The 14,078-nt window shown below is 43.8% G+C and overlaps 1 protein-coding gene across 4 annotated transcripts in view; it reads right to left on the bottom strand.

The window, feature by feature from the left end:
- SETBP1 (SET binding protein 1) overlaps positions 1 to 14,078 on the bottom strand; it is a 371,229-nt gene that overhangs the window by 299,718 nt on the left and 57,433 nt on the right. The window contains exon 3 of one of the 4 annotated variants that reach the window (XM_021092436.1): positions 8,379 to 8,441. The exons of the other annotated variants lie outside the window; for them this stretch is intronic. Within the exon in view, the coding sequence (XP_020948095.1) occupies positions 8,379 to 8,441 (63 nt within the window). The remainder of the gene's footprint in view (positions 1 to 8,378; positions 8,442 to 14,078) is intronic. 4 annotated transcript variants of the gene reach the window in all.

Raw genomic sequence — 14,078 nt, 5'->3', positions numbered from 1 at the left:
CAGTCATAGTCATTTTTTATTTTTTTAAATTAAAACACTGTTGATTTCTAATGTTCTGTCATTTTCTTCTGTACAGCAAAGTGACCCAGTTATCCCAGTTTTATATACATTTTCCTTATATTATCTTCCACTGTGTTCTAGCACAAATGATTGGATATAGTCATTTTAACAAGTGAGGCTACTAGAAACAGCAGCAGATAATAATGTAAGTCCGTAGTCACCACTACTGGAGTGCAATTTCTACTCAAGTGAAGACTTAAGTACCCAACAGCATTCCATTTAGATCATTCCCCAAAGCTGCCACATTCTGCAGAAGCGTTCCCATTGCTTACCTATGTCTCCTAGCACAACATGTGCACTTTGTATCTCATGATCCCAGAGACAGCTATCCAGGCTCTGTGACCATGAAGAAGACAGTCCTGGGCCCACCCAAGCACGGACCACCAGCCAATGTCCCAATGACTCAGGCTTTTGAGGGCCACTGGGATCCTGAAATGTCTCATAGTATAAGTGGCAAGTTGGCTGCCCTGGGATAGTAATCCATCAAATAAGGACAAATCATATTTAAAAAAAAAAAAAAAAAAAAACACAAAACATAGATTTTTCTTCCCCTACTCTTTTTACACAAGTTCTTTTTTCTTTTATTTAAAAATTACACCCTATTTCCCAAAAGTGTTGAAGTCAACATCATTAAGTAGCAAGAAAACATATTTCAAGGTTTTGAGACATACAAAGAAACGGTTCCTGCTTCCAGGGACCTGACCTTGTAATTGGAGAGAGAAGAAATGACTCAAATAACAATAAATAAAACGAGATGGAAATAAATCAAATAGCAATAACTATAGTCAGTGAAAAAATAAAGGCCACAATCCTATAAGATTAATTGCCGAACAGTGGTAGAAAAAGGGACATAGAAGGCAAGAATGGACACTACTCCAAACATACATGTCTGGCAGTTTCCAGTCCAACACATGCCTTCCTTTACTTTCTCTCCTCCATTTCAAGCTCCCTCAACTCCTATCTCTAAGAAGGCCTTCCTCCCCATAGACATGGGGAACAATGCTGATGCTGATATGAAAGGTATGTTCCCTGTCTTCCTGCTTCCTTCTCTTCTCACTTCAAGCCCTTTCATTGACTAGTCCATGGACAAAAAAAAAAAAAAAAAAAAATCTTTGCCTTGCCATGTCCTGCATGAGACAGATAAATGCTGGAATGATACCCATCTGGACTTAACCTCTCAGTGGCTCCCAAGTATCTGGCTCCTCCACATCTGCATGTCCTTTCCCACTCCGTCAGCCCCCTCCATCCATCCTGCCATCTTCAAGGTTCAGCACAAATCCCACTGTCCTGATAGCTCACACTGACCTCATACCTTTTCACTTTAAATGAACTGTCCGTATCCCACATGCCTTCCATCTTACTGGTCTTACTCTTAAAATCTTTCATAATTTTAAATTTTGTATGCCCCACCTCAGACTCCTGAGAGCAGAGGTGCCCTTCCCTTTATGTGCTCCAGAGAGCAGGTCCATGACAGGTGCATGGAACTGAGATGTGAAAGCCAGAAGAGTCCCAGTGACTTTTGGTTTGATTAAAAGCAGGCTCACATTGCCCCTCAAAACAACCAGCTGATAATGCTATCTGGTTTAGATCCTCAAAAGCTCCCCAAGGCTGTCCCCTATCTTAAGTTCCAATACCCAAACCGAAGTAGTTTTCCAATTATAATGGACTAAATATCTGTGTCCTGCCCAAATTCTTGCATAGAAGTCCTAACTGCCAATGTGACAATATTTGTGGATGGGGCCTTTGGGAGGTAATTAGGTTTAGATGAGATCATCAAGCTCCCTTGATGGGATGAGTGTCCTTACAAGCAAAGGAAGAGACACCAGATTTTCTCTCTTTGCCATGTGAGGAAACAGGGAGAAGGAGGCCATGAAGAGGTCCCTCACCTGGAGCTGATTTTACTAAAACCTTGATTTTGGACTTCTCAGCTCCAGATCTGTAAGAGAGAAATGTCTGTTGCTTAAGCCACCCAGTCTATGGTATTTTACTATAGCAGCAAGAACTGAGTAAGACAACTTAAACTCAATATTTTAATTCACTATGAATAAAGGAGTGTCTCCATGATCCTCTTTAGCAACCTACTCCCCGAGCTGGACATGCCTTACCACACCTTCCTCCTCTCTACACATTTGAAATCTGTCCTGTTCTTCAAATCCTCACCCACCTTCGCGTCATCCACAGATCTTTCCCTTGCTAGCCCACCTGACTCCCACCTAAGCCTCCTGCCTCACTGTGAGCTCACAGTGATGCACGTCTGCACCATGCCTTGGCTGATTCATCACCCGTTGGCACACAGATGGAAACAACTGGTGAATGAACACATACAGTTTATGACAACTCGGGATAACTGACTTTTATTTTTTGTTTACCTTTGTATTGCTACCATAACCCATGGATTCTAGGATGCACAATGTTTCATTTTTAACATCTCTGAAATTGTCTCATAGTCTGTGGCATTTTAGATTTGATGATATACGCTACTTCACTTTTCATATGTATGTCCTTATTCCTCCACAAACTGCAAGCTTTTTCAGAAAAGGACTCACACATTGTATATCACTTTTCCTTCACTTGCCTGGCAAAGATCCTGTGGACAGCACAGATTCTCCATCCTTTCTTGCTAAAAGAGGAAACTGCTTCCCGGATTGTTCCTTCTTTCTTGAACAAAGTATGAGATAAGCACAGAGTAGCCAGAGATTTGGGTGTGCTGGATAACGAAGGGGCTTACTCCTTGGTCATTTCTTTTTCTTTTTTCTTTTCTTTTGTCTTTTTGTCTCTTTAGGGCTGCATCCGCAGCATATGGAGGTTCCCAGGTTAGGGGTCTAATCAGAGCTTTAGTTACTGGCCTATGCCACAGCCACAGCAATGCCAGATCTGAGCTGCCTCTGTGACCTACACCACATCACAGCAACGTCGGATCCTTCAATTACTGAGCAAGGCCATGGATGCTGGTTGGGTTTGTTAACCTCTGAGCCACAATGAGAACTCCTCCCTGGGCATTTCTTCATAACATCATAAAATTTTAGAATTGAGAGCACACACTGGCTCCACTGTAATTTCTCTCTCTGAATCCCAGAGTAACACTTGTTTCTTGTTCCTCACTTTCTCTTATGTAAAATGGGTCCAAGTACAATTACCTCCTCTGAGAAGGTAATACCTGGAATAGAACTAAATGATGATATCTTAGAAGTGCTGCAGAGGAGGTTCTGAGTATTATTAAGTGCCTTCCCTGGGGGAATGTTGCTTCCAGTGAAGGAAAGAAGCAGGAGGCTTGGAGATCCTATGGTGGCTGCTCTGTATGTACACAGTACATCACCATGACAATTCTCCTTAATCTCATCCCCTTTCTCTCCATAATAACTACCCCAGAAAATACACTGCTGACAAACAGGAAAGGCTTGGCAGTCACAAAGAGAATGAGGGAATACTAACGGTGAGGAGAGCTTGGGAGGGTTCCAACATAGCCTCTGGGAGACACCTTTTCCCATTGGTCTGTCTACTTGTGTGTCCTCCCACATGCCCAGGCAGAGCGTGCAAATATGTCTGGTTACATGATCCATCCTGTGTTGCCCAATAAATAACAGACACAATATAAGCTGCCAAGAGCAGCTTATCGGAGACTGATCTTTACGTGTGGATCCAAGATTCAGGAATACCAACCCAATTAGGTGGAAGCCAAATGAGCTCTGGACACGGGTCCTTTTACCTGCATTGCTCCTGTGGGTACAGGTATGAACAAGCAATTGATGCCCACACAGACCAGCTTCCTTCTGAGGGCATCTTGAACAGACTTGGATTGAACCCAGGCTCTCAATCGGTCTTTTGCAGAACCATGGACTCCTGAGCTACTAGAGGTTTGACCAAGATCAGGAATCATCCTATAAAAGCCATGAGTCAAAAGCTGATAAAACTATAAAGCTCTGCTGTCCCCCTTGCTTGCCCTCCTCCCCTTCTTCCTTTGGAAAAGTAAACAAATGTTCTTGTTTATTTTCTTCTTCCCCTTTGCTTTCCAGTCCTACATTTCTAAACTTTGTTATTCCTGATAAATGAAGAAGCAAAGAGGTCATCTTTTAACCTAACTCAGAGAAAGTTAATGCCCCTATTAATGGAATGGCCTTCCCTTCCTCCTTTCCTTCCTCTCTCTTGGAGGTGGGGGCAGTGACACTTAATGGAATAGGTGTTTCACAAAGCTTCCTTCTCCAGAGTCTTTTCCTTGTGCCTGCTAACCCAGCATCCAAGGCACAAGAATCAGTGCAACATCTCTACAAAGGCCCAGAGAGGTGAACTCTACACAAGAATTAGAGTTGGAATGGTCCAGGAATAGCTGATCTAGAGGCATCAGCTTGTTTGATCTAATGAATTTGGGAAACACTGTAAACTCAACCACACTGGAGATCCATGATGCTCATAAACATACAAAAGACTTGAGCTATCCTACTGTAAGGATAGCAGTTTAGTTTTGGTTGGTTTTGTTTAACCAGGTGTTTCCCAATTGTTTTTGCTCACGGAATCCTTCTTGGCCTCTAATGCCTCTAAATATTCTGAATAAGTGTGTTCCCCAGACCACATATTGTAAAATGCTGACCTAGTCCAACACCTGCCTTTTTCTCATAGGAGAAGTAGGAAACAGAGAGGGGCATTAACTTACTTAATCTCACACATGAATAGCAATACAAGCAGTACATAAAAAGTAGAGCAAGCTCTGAATGAAATGGCCAGTATATCTGGATATCTGGGTGAAATCCTCTCCTTGCCATTCTCAAGCTGTGAGCCTCAGGCCAGCACCTCTCCTTTCTAGAGTTATTTTCATTCTCAGTAAAAGGAGTTATTTTTTTTCCCCCCTCTGAGGATTTCTAAGGCTCTTTTCAATTCCCTTTTCTGAGATACTGAGACTCTAACACTTGCTGTAACACCTCCTGGAGCAAGTCCCAGAAGTGTGAGCCTATAGTTGTTCTAAATTTAAAGTTTAAAAAGCTCATGAGATTGTCAACCCACACAAAGGAGAAAGCAACAGCAAAAATTCCTCATTGAATTCTTCTTTATTCCTCATGAAGATACTACTGAAGGGAAGCACAGGAAAGAAGAAGTCTAGGTTGTCACCTGTATGCAGAGGCAGTCAGAATCCACAGGCTGCTCCTGGAGTCACCAGGAAGCAGAAGCGCTGCCCACACACTGCTTCCCTAACCCCCGGGAGCACAGCTTAGACAACAGCTAAGGCTCACCTGTGACTAACCACTATGTCAAGATCTGCCTTTGGCCACCAGGCACTAGCTAAAAACACAAGGTTGTTTCAGCACAACTTAGATGACGTTTGCATCCATGGCATGCTCACTCCTACCCCAAGGTGATGATTAGACACCCAGGAACAACATCGATAATCCTCTCTGATCATATGAGCATGAAGTTTTTCTGTCATCCTCAGAGCCACACCAGACCACAGTCTCTGTGTTGGCAGATAACCTGCCTGCTTATTCCTCACTGTGTTCCCAGAGTATGGCATTAATTAGTACTTGTTATTATCTGCCAGATAAACAACAATTTCTAAGCTACTAGTTCCTGATTGTTAAGACTCAGAAAACACATCCTCCTATAAGTTCATCAAACATTTATTAAGTGGCTTGTGAATTGTGAACACTGAGCTAGACTTTGGGGGGAAGCAGACGAGATTTCTCACCAGACCCTGCTTCCAAAGAACTTACATTACATTAGACAACACCTGTGAGGACATAATGGTTCCAAAATTTGTCATCCTGCTCTTCCTACCCTTCCCAACCCCCCATGCTCAACATCTGTCCCTTTTCCTGCTTTCCCCATTTTGGAATATGACCTGGAGGCACTCCACTTGGTCATCTAGAAAAGCAAAAGTAATCATCATCACTACAAATAGCATTTATTGTTTATTATGTTCCAGGCTAACAATATTATGGATTTTTTACAATTTTTGCCCCATTTTACATAAACATGGGTATCATCACAGACTGATGCCTTTCTTTCCAAATTTCAACCTCTAACTGGCCTTGAAGTCAGTTGTACAACATAAACATCTTTCCCTTCCACCCTGATCAGTGTTCCTGTGAAGCACCAGACCTTAATCACTATTTTTGCCTGCACTATTAGAGTTGCCTCCTAAATGCTCTTCTGGCTGAGTGACAACCTATCCACTTCAAACCACCCAAATGGAAATGGCAGAGCCAACCCTCTACCCTGCACACTGGACTTCCATTCAAACCCTCTCTTTGCTCCTCCTTGGGTGCACATGAGCCTTTGAGATCAGGGATGGCTATGCAGAGAAAGACGGCCAACACTATTCTGGCAGCTCAAGCTCCCTGGAAAAACTTTCCCAGCCCTTTTTCTTACAGACCACCCTGAACTTCAAAATAATTCTGCACCACCTCCTCCAGGAGCTTTCCCTGACCGCCAACACCCCCCCCACACACACACACAAGGCTTCCTCCTGTGCCCCATTTTGATGTTCACTTAGCAATTCCAACAGATCACGGCCCCTACTTACTGACCCTTGACTCTGAGACCCTAGGCCAGGCCCAGTCTGGATGCTGCTTCCTCTGCACCTGGCATGTCACCTGGAAAGGCGGAGAGGACTTTAGCCATTCTCCCTTTTCCAATGCCTTGTGGCTTTATTTCTCACTGAACAATGCTTTGTAGAAATGTTAGAGTGATATGGTATACTCTTTTCTCTCATTGCTTTTTAAAAAAATCCATATTTCAAGAAATAATCGAGTAGTTTTCCAATCAAAAGAGAATGCTCTCATTTTTTTTCCAGTAGAAAAACTGAGGCTGGAGAGATTGAGTGATTTGCACAAAGTCACACAACTAATGGGAGACAGAGCGAGGCCGAAGCCTGGTGACATAGCTCCCAACACAGCAGCTTTCTCACCTGCCCCTGCCTCCGCCCAGGGCCCTCTATTAAAAAAGGAAAAGAATGTATATGTATATACCCATATAGGTGTACATGCATGATTTACAGTTACAAAAATACATAATAGCATACACCGACATAGATGAGTATGACTGTAGCCTAATATTTTAAGAAAAGATTGAGGGCTCTGAGAGCTTCAGGAGAAACGATCCCCCAAGAGGGGGCCGGGCAGCAACATAGCAGACAGCTGGTGTTTGGGTGGTAGTAAATCACCCTGAAATGAGCCTCTTCCGCGGACTCAATGAGGCCCGCACAACAAAGGGAGGCCCAGCTTGCAGCCGGACAGCCTGCCCGCCAGCCCCAGACGCGCATAACAGCTTCATTCAGGAGCCCCACGTCCACACAAAGGCCCCGAAATCAATCCGACATCCCGCCACCCTGGACAATGCTCCGCATCTTCTCAGAATCGAAGGCTCAAACGAGGGGACAGCATTCAGGGGAGATCAAACTGCCGGCCTGCCCCTGAAAGCCAGCAGGAAAGAAGAGTTTTTCAGAGGAGGCTGGGGAGGAGGCTAGGAGGCGGCGGCCTGCGCGGTGGCTGTGCCGGCTCCCGCCCGCCAACGGCTTGGGCACAGGCGCGCTTGGCCACCTTGGGGACCAACGGAGTGCACAACACGCGCCAGCCAGGGCCACTGCACTGCTTGGCCTCCGGCTTTGTGCAGCCCTGGCCCGTGTGAACCTCCACAGCCTGCGTTTCCCAGTGGCTCCAGGCATACAGTAGGGTGCACACACATGCAAATGCCCCGCCGAGGCGGCAGCTTAGGGTGTTGACAGTGGCAGCCCCCACGCCAGGCCAGAGAGTCCCCGTTCCCAGGCAGGGCCCCTCGGGGTACTCATCTGCCCCTTTCTGCTGCCTAATCCGGTTATCAGCTGCAGAACGGGTTGCCTGGTGGAGCTGTGGAAGCTCCTGCAGGGAAGGGACCAGGCTGCCGCTCCAACAGATGAGCCTGGATCATTGTTAACCCCCCTAGGTCTCTCCCAGTCCCAGACAACCAGCAATGCACTGGGCCAGTCTCCCCAGATGGCCAAATTCAATCGGTTCCTAGGGAATAGGGCCTCCCAACAAGGGGAGAGTGGAACCTTGATGGGGGTTGCAGAGTACATTAGACTGACCTGCAAGGATGCGTGCACTGGAGTGACCAAGGCATGGTCCATATGCTGGGGCCAGAATTTCTCCAGAAACTCCAGGTAAAACTCCCTTAAATTTGACATTTAGGTGACCAACATGAAAGGTAAATAGATTTTAATTGAAAACAAAGGGCGCCTGTTGGAAGCTATTCATCTGGTCCTTACCCTGCCCTCCATCATCCTGCCGGCCAGCCTGGGGTTTTGGGGGTCACCACAGGCAGTGGACAGGGGCTGTGTGACTAGGTGTGGTTACCTGGGCAGCCACCGTGGACAGAGCTGAATCCAACTGAGAAGGCACAGTAAACCAAGCGAGAAGCTGCGAGCAGAAGCAGGAACAGGGTTAACTGGGGGCAATCTTCCCTTGACCCTTTATTTTAGCCAGATACCTCTATTTTTGTTTTTTCTTTCCTTAAATTACTAGTCAAACTTCTTCCTAGAATTGATACATAAGCAGAAATCCATTGACCATGTTATATAAAGAACCCTGCCCACCTCTCACTGCCCCTTCTCAGACGCTCCTTCACAGAGACAGAACCCTGAGCAGTGTTGTAGGAGGTGGGATAACTGGAGGAGGAGGCCAAATCTTCAAGATGCAAAAAGGGGACTTTCTGCTTTAGATTCTCTTCATTCTCAAGTGCTTCCAGTGGCCAACAATAGTAAATTGAATCCATTTTCCCTCTTGGAAGGGTCAGTTGTTGTTGTGTGGGTTTTTTTTTTTTTACCCTTCCCCTTTCCATTTTCTGCTTTTGTAGCTCACCTCCTCCAATCTACTTCCCTACAGGAGCCGAAATTAAACAAGCTCCCCATATGCCATGCCTCACTTGTTGTCTGTTCCCCTCACCGCCATCTGGCCTATTTGCTCAGCCAAAAAGAGAAAGAGAGAGAGAGAGAAAGAGCAAAAAGAGGAGGGGGGCAGGGAGGAGGGGAAAGGAAAACAGGGAAGCAGGGGGGAGGGCAGGGAGGAGAGGGAAAGAGGGAGGAAAATGAGGGAGGGTAAGGGAGGAAGGGAGGGGGCGAGGGAGACGGAGGGAGAGAGAGGGGGTCGGGGTAGGGAGGGAAGAAGGGAGAGCCAGACACAATGAGGAGGCAGAGGTGACGATGCAGCCTCTCCCATCTGCTCCTTGGCCAGAGGCCCGGATGGAGCAGTAATGGAGAGCAACAGAACCAGTGATAATTAACCCAAACACAGACCTGTTTATTTAACCTGCTTAGATAGATCAACTCTGAGGCTGCGTTCTAGCAGAGGGCGCTGGGACACACTTAGGGAGACACTCTGGAGGCTGCTAAGGACACAGAAGCAAGCTGGCCCTCCCAATAGACATCCTGGGGCTAAGTGTGTACTTGTACGTGGCAAGAAGAGGGGAAAGGAAGTTGCTGAAAGAAGTCACTAACACCCTCTCAAATCTTCTGGTGAGGGATGCTTCTGTCATCTCGCCCTTTCCCCTGCCCATTATCCTATTTCATGGCAGTAGCTGCTTCTGGATGGTCAAATGTCTCCAAGCAAAGCCAGGCCATGAGATACACTTGTCTCCTGCATTTTCCTGCCCAGCATCCCCTCTGGAGCACTCCCCATCTTAGCATAAGGACAAAGGGCCAGGTGACACACACAAAAAAAGCTAACTAGGGAACACAGAGATGGGAACATAGCCACCCGAAGACCTCAGACTAACTAAGATTGTCAGTAGCCAAGGACAAAAGCCTATAGCATCGATTAAGCATAGGGTGAAAGAAATCTGAGGTTCAAGGCCTAGATCAGCCACCTTTGCTACATCGCTGTGTGTGCATGCCTCTGTCTCCCCCAGCTTCGATTTATCTACTTAATGGGGGCAGCAAAGTTGACCTCCCAAGATGTTCCAGTCTTCGAAAACTAAAATGGAAAAGTTCCTTTCATCAGTCCATACTTAATTCTCCAAGTTAGGGAGGAGACTACAGCCTTGAGCAAGACACCAAGGACTCTGATCAGTTTGAAATGGGCCATGGGCAGGGCCCAGAGAGGGATGTAACAACCCTACAGTGTCTAGAAATAAAGGGCAACAACATTTCCAGGGCTGAATAGCAGCAGACAGGAGTTGTGAGTCTGGAAACCAGACCCAAGAAGCCTGGGCCGAGTATTGGGCTGAAAACAGGAAGCATCAGGGTAGCTGAGTTGCTGGCAGGCACCAGATTCCAAGTGGCTTCACGCTCCTCAGTGGAAGAAATGCAGAGATAATTTGAACATGGCTATTTTCAAGCTCCACAGCTGAGCTCCTTGCTCTCCCACCCCACACCTCCCACCCAGCCCTGCAATTTGGCAAACCCTTTCTGCTGGCTGCTCTTATACCCAATATGTTGGGTTGCCTTAGCAACTAAAGCAATTATCTCCTTGGAGCAGTTAAAACAATGACCGTCATAAATAATAACAATAAGAAGGATGATGGTAAAAAATAGATCTTAGGCCCCAGGATCATAGGTTGATGGAGAACTGAAAAGGAAAAGAGGTCCTGATCTGGCAGCCAGTGAAAGCCAGTCTCTTACGGATCTAATGTTATTTTATTTATCTAAAGAAAGTGATAGGAAATACTTGGCCTTTCTTTACTGTCCCACCGCCACCCTCAGGCAATCCTCAGGATAGTTCCTATTGGCTGTTGGTTTATCCAGTACATCTTCCTATCAGCCAGACCCAGCAGGAGCACTGAACACTAACTGTTTAATACCCATCTCCTCTATGGACCAAGAGATCCTTATAGGCAGTCCCTAAATCGTCATCTTGGTGTATTTAGCCCTTAGCTCAAGACTAGCACAGAATAGATACTCAAAAATATTCGCTGATTGAATGAAAATATTATATTACATTGAATGAATGCCCAATTTTTGCCATAGTTTTTTTTTTCTTTTTAAAAAACCCTCTGTGCCATATAATTTTTCAGTCTCTCCAAACTATAACATCCTATGATCTTAGAATCTACTAGCCTGCACACCAAGGTAGAGTAGGGTTGCACATTTTTAAAGAGAAATCAAGAAGTACATTTCAATTTATCCAAGTACAGGTTTCATTTCCCTATAGAACCATACAATAAAGTTTTGTGAATGTAGAATATCACTTGAGATAAAACACTATACTTAATATAACTAAAAATGAGGATTAAACTGATAATGGATCACACAACTTGTGCTCACTCTACCCCAAACATTATGTCTTGCATCTTATACTACTCAGACTCCATCCCACAAATGAGGTTCCACCAATTAATGAAATATCAATTAATGTGCAAAATTTGTAACTCTAATCAAAAGACTACCTATCCTTTTCTAGCATCCATGGGAAATGTAGTGAAAAACACGGATCAGAAAGTTGAACTGGATAATCTCAACTCCACCCTTCCCTTTGTTTCATTTTCTTTTGAAATATTGGAAATTTAATTCTTGACACTTTCAAAGTGCATTCACATTATATGTGGGCTCTATAGTAATTCTTGGGCTAAGTTGGACAGGAATCATTATTTCCATTTCAAACATGAGGAAATGGATAACCGAGCACAAGTGTTAAACAGTGGCAGTCCTCAGCTATACTGATACCAGTATATCAGAACTTACTGTTCTTTATCCTGCTATAATGGCCACAGTGTACAAATGTGTAACGTGGCCATTAGTGTAAAAGTGAAATGTACAAACTGTGTGTGTGTGTGAGAGAGAGAGATCCAAAGATTTTTATTTTATTTTTAATTTTTATCTTTTAACCATTTTTATTAAAGTACAATTAATTTACAATGGTGTATTAGTTTCAAGTGTACAGAAAAGTGATTCAGTTATAAATACACATACACATATATATTCTTTTTCAGACTCTTTGCCATTAAAGGTTATTATAAGATATTGAATATAGTTCCCTGTGCTATACAGCAGGTCCCTGTTGTTTATCTATTTTATACATAAAAGTGTGTATACACTAATCCCAAACTCCTACTTTATCTCCTGTCCACCCCCCACTATCTCCTTTGATTACTATAAATTTGTTTTCTATGTCTGTGATGTTATTTCTACGTCTGTGATGTTATTTCTATTTTGTAAATAAGTGTATTTGTATCATATTTTTAGATTCCACATATAAGTGAAATCATATGATATTTGTCTTTATCTGACCTCACTTGATATGATAATCTCTAGGTTGACCCATTCATGATGCTGCAAATGGCATTATTTTATTCTTTTTACGGGTGAGTAGTAGTCCATTGTATATATGTACCACTTCTCTATCCATTCATCTGTCAATGGACATTTAGGTTGTTTCTATGTTTTGACTATTACAAATACTGCTGCTATGAACATTGGGGTGCAGGTGTATTTTTGAATTGGAGTTTTCTCCAGATATATGCCCAGGAGTAGGATTGCTGGATCAGATAGTAACTATTTTTAGTTTTTTAAGGAACCTCCATACTGCCCTCCATAGGCACTGCACCAGCTTACTTCCCCACCAACAGTTTCTCCACACCCTGATAACCCATGGTAGTTTAATGTACAACTTTTCTAAGCTGACAGCAGAGTACTAAGCACATGCCTATGCTCACCTCAAAATGCCAAAAGGAGTTGAAGTAACTCTGCCATTGAATCACTGGAGCCCTATTGGTCACAATACCCAGTCTAAAATAATAAGCAAAACTTCAGCACCTCCAGACCGGAGGCCAGAAAAACCTGTAGATGCTTAACTTTGGCGAGTCTCCTGGGAAGGTTCCTGCCAGGGATTGGGAAGACAAAACCCAGGGAATGAGGATGACTCTCAGTATTAATAAGAGTACCTCATCCTCTGGCATTCCAAAGCAACTCCTGGCAGACTTACTATTGTTCTGACCAAAGTCTATTCTAATTGTCATGGAAGGTTACACGGCAACACCCTACTCCTGTAACTCCACGAGAGTCAAGCCCAAGAACCAGAATCATTCCTACTTGGGCTTTGGACACCTGTCAAGATACAGTGTGCACTTGCTGGACTATAACCTAATATACTGATTTTATAAATTTAATGAGCACAGTGTCAACCTCTTATGTATCATTTACCCATTCGATGAAGTAACAAAGCCAAATTATCCTTTCAGAGTACTTCAAATGTGAAGGACCTGAATCCAAATTCAGATATCACTAACAATAAAAAGGAGATTTTCCAGAACCTCTGATGAATGAAAATATTCAGTTAGGCTCTTTTATAAATATACTAATATCTTATTATTAAAACACACCTTTAAAATGTTATGACTCCAACAGTTTTACAAATCATAGTCAATCTAATTAAACAAAAAGTAATTATTTTCATTTTCAAGTGTAAAGGATTGTGCTTGGGGATGTAGTCACAGATCAAGGAGGTAAAGACAAGGAAAGGGTTTTTTTAAATGTTCTGTTAATTCAACTTATCACTCTACAATAAGGTGTAGTAGGCAGAATAATGGCTGCCCCCCCAAAAGATGTCCCCATGTCCGAATCTCCAGAACCTGTGACTATGTTACATTACCTGGAAAAGGGCAAAAAATATTGCAGGTGTAATTAAGGTTGTTCATCAGCTGACTTTAAAATGGGAGAGGTCTGGATTAAGCAGGTGGGCTCAATCTATTTTCACAATGCTCCTTCAAAGTGAAAGAGGAGGGTACAATCAGAGAGATCATGTGTGAAAAGGGCTCATACTGCTGGTTTTGAAGATAGAAGAATGGAGCCATTAGCCAAGGAATGCCACCAGTTTCTAGAATCTGGAAAAGGAAAGGAAACACTCTATCTAGAGCCTTCAGATAGAATGTAGCCCTGCTGACACCTTGATTTGAGCTCAGGGAGCCCATTTCAGACTTCTGACCTCCAGAACTGTAACGAAGGAAATCTGTATTGTTTTTAGGCCACTATGTTTGTAGTAATTTGTTACAGCAGCAATAGGAAACTAATAGAGAAGTGGTGGCTCCATGTCTACATGTGTGTTTGCAGGTGTGTGCACACATTC

The sequence above is a fragment of the Sus scrofa genome, chromosome 1 (genome assembly GCF_000003025.6).
Source record: "Sus scrofa isolate TJ Tabasco breed Duroc chromosome 1, Sscrofa11.1, whole genome shotgun sequence".
Taxonomy (NCBI): Eukaryota; Metazoa; Chordata; class Mammalia; order Artiodactyla; family Suidae; genus Sus; species Sus scrofa.
Note: the sequence above shows the minus strand (reverse complement) of the source record. Positions and strands in the feature narration are given on the sequence as shown.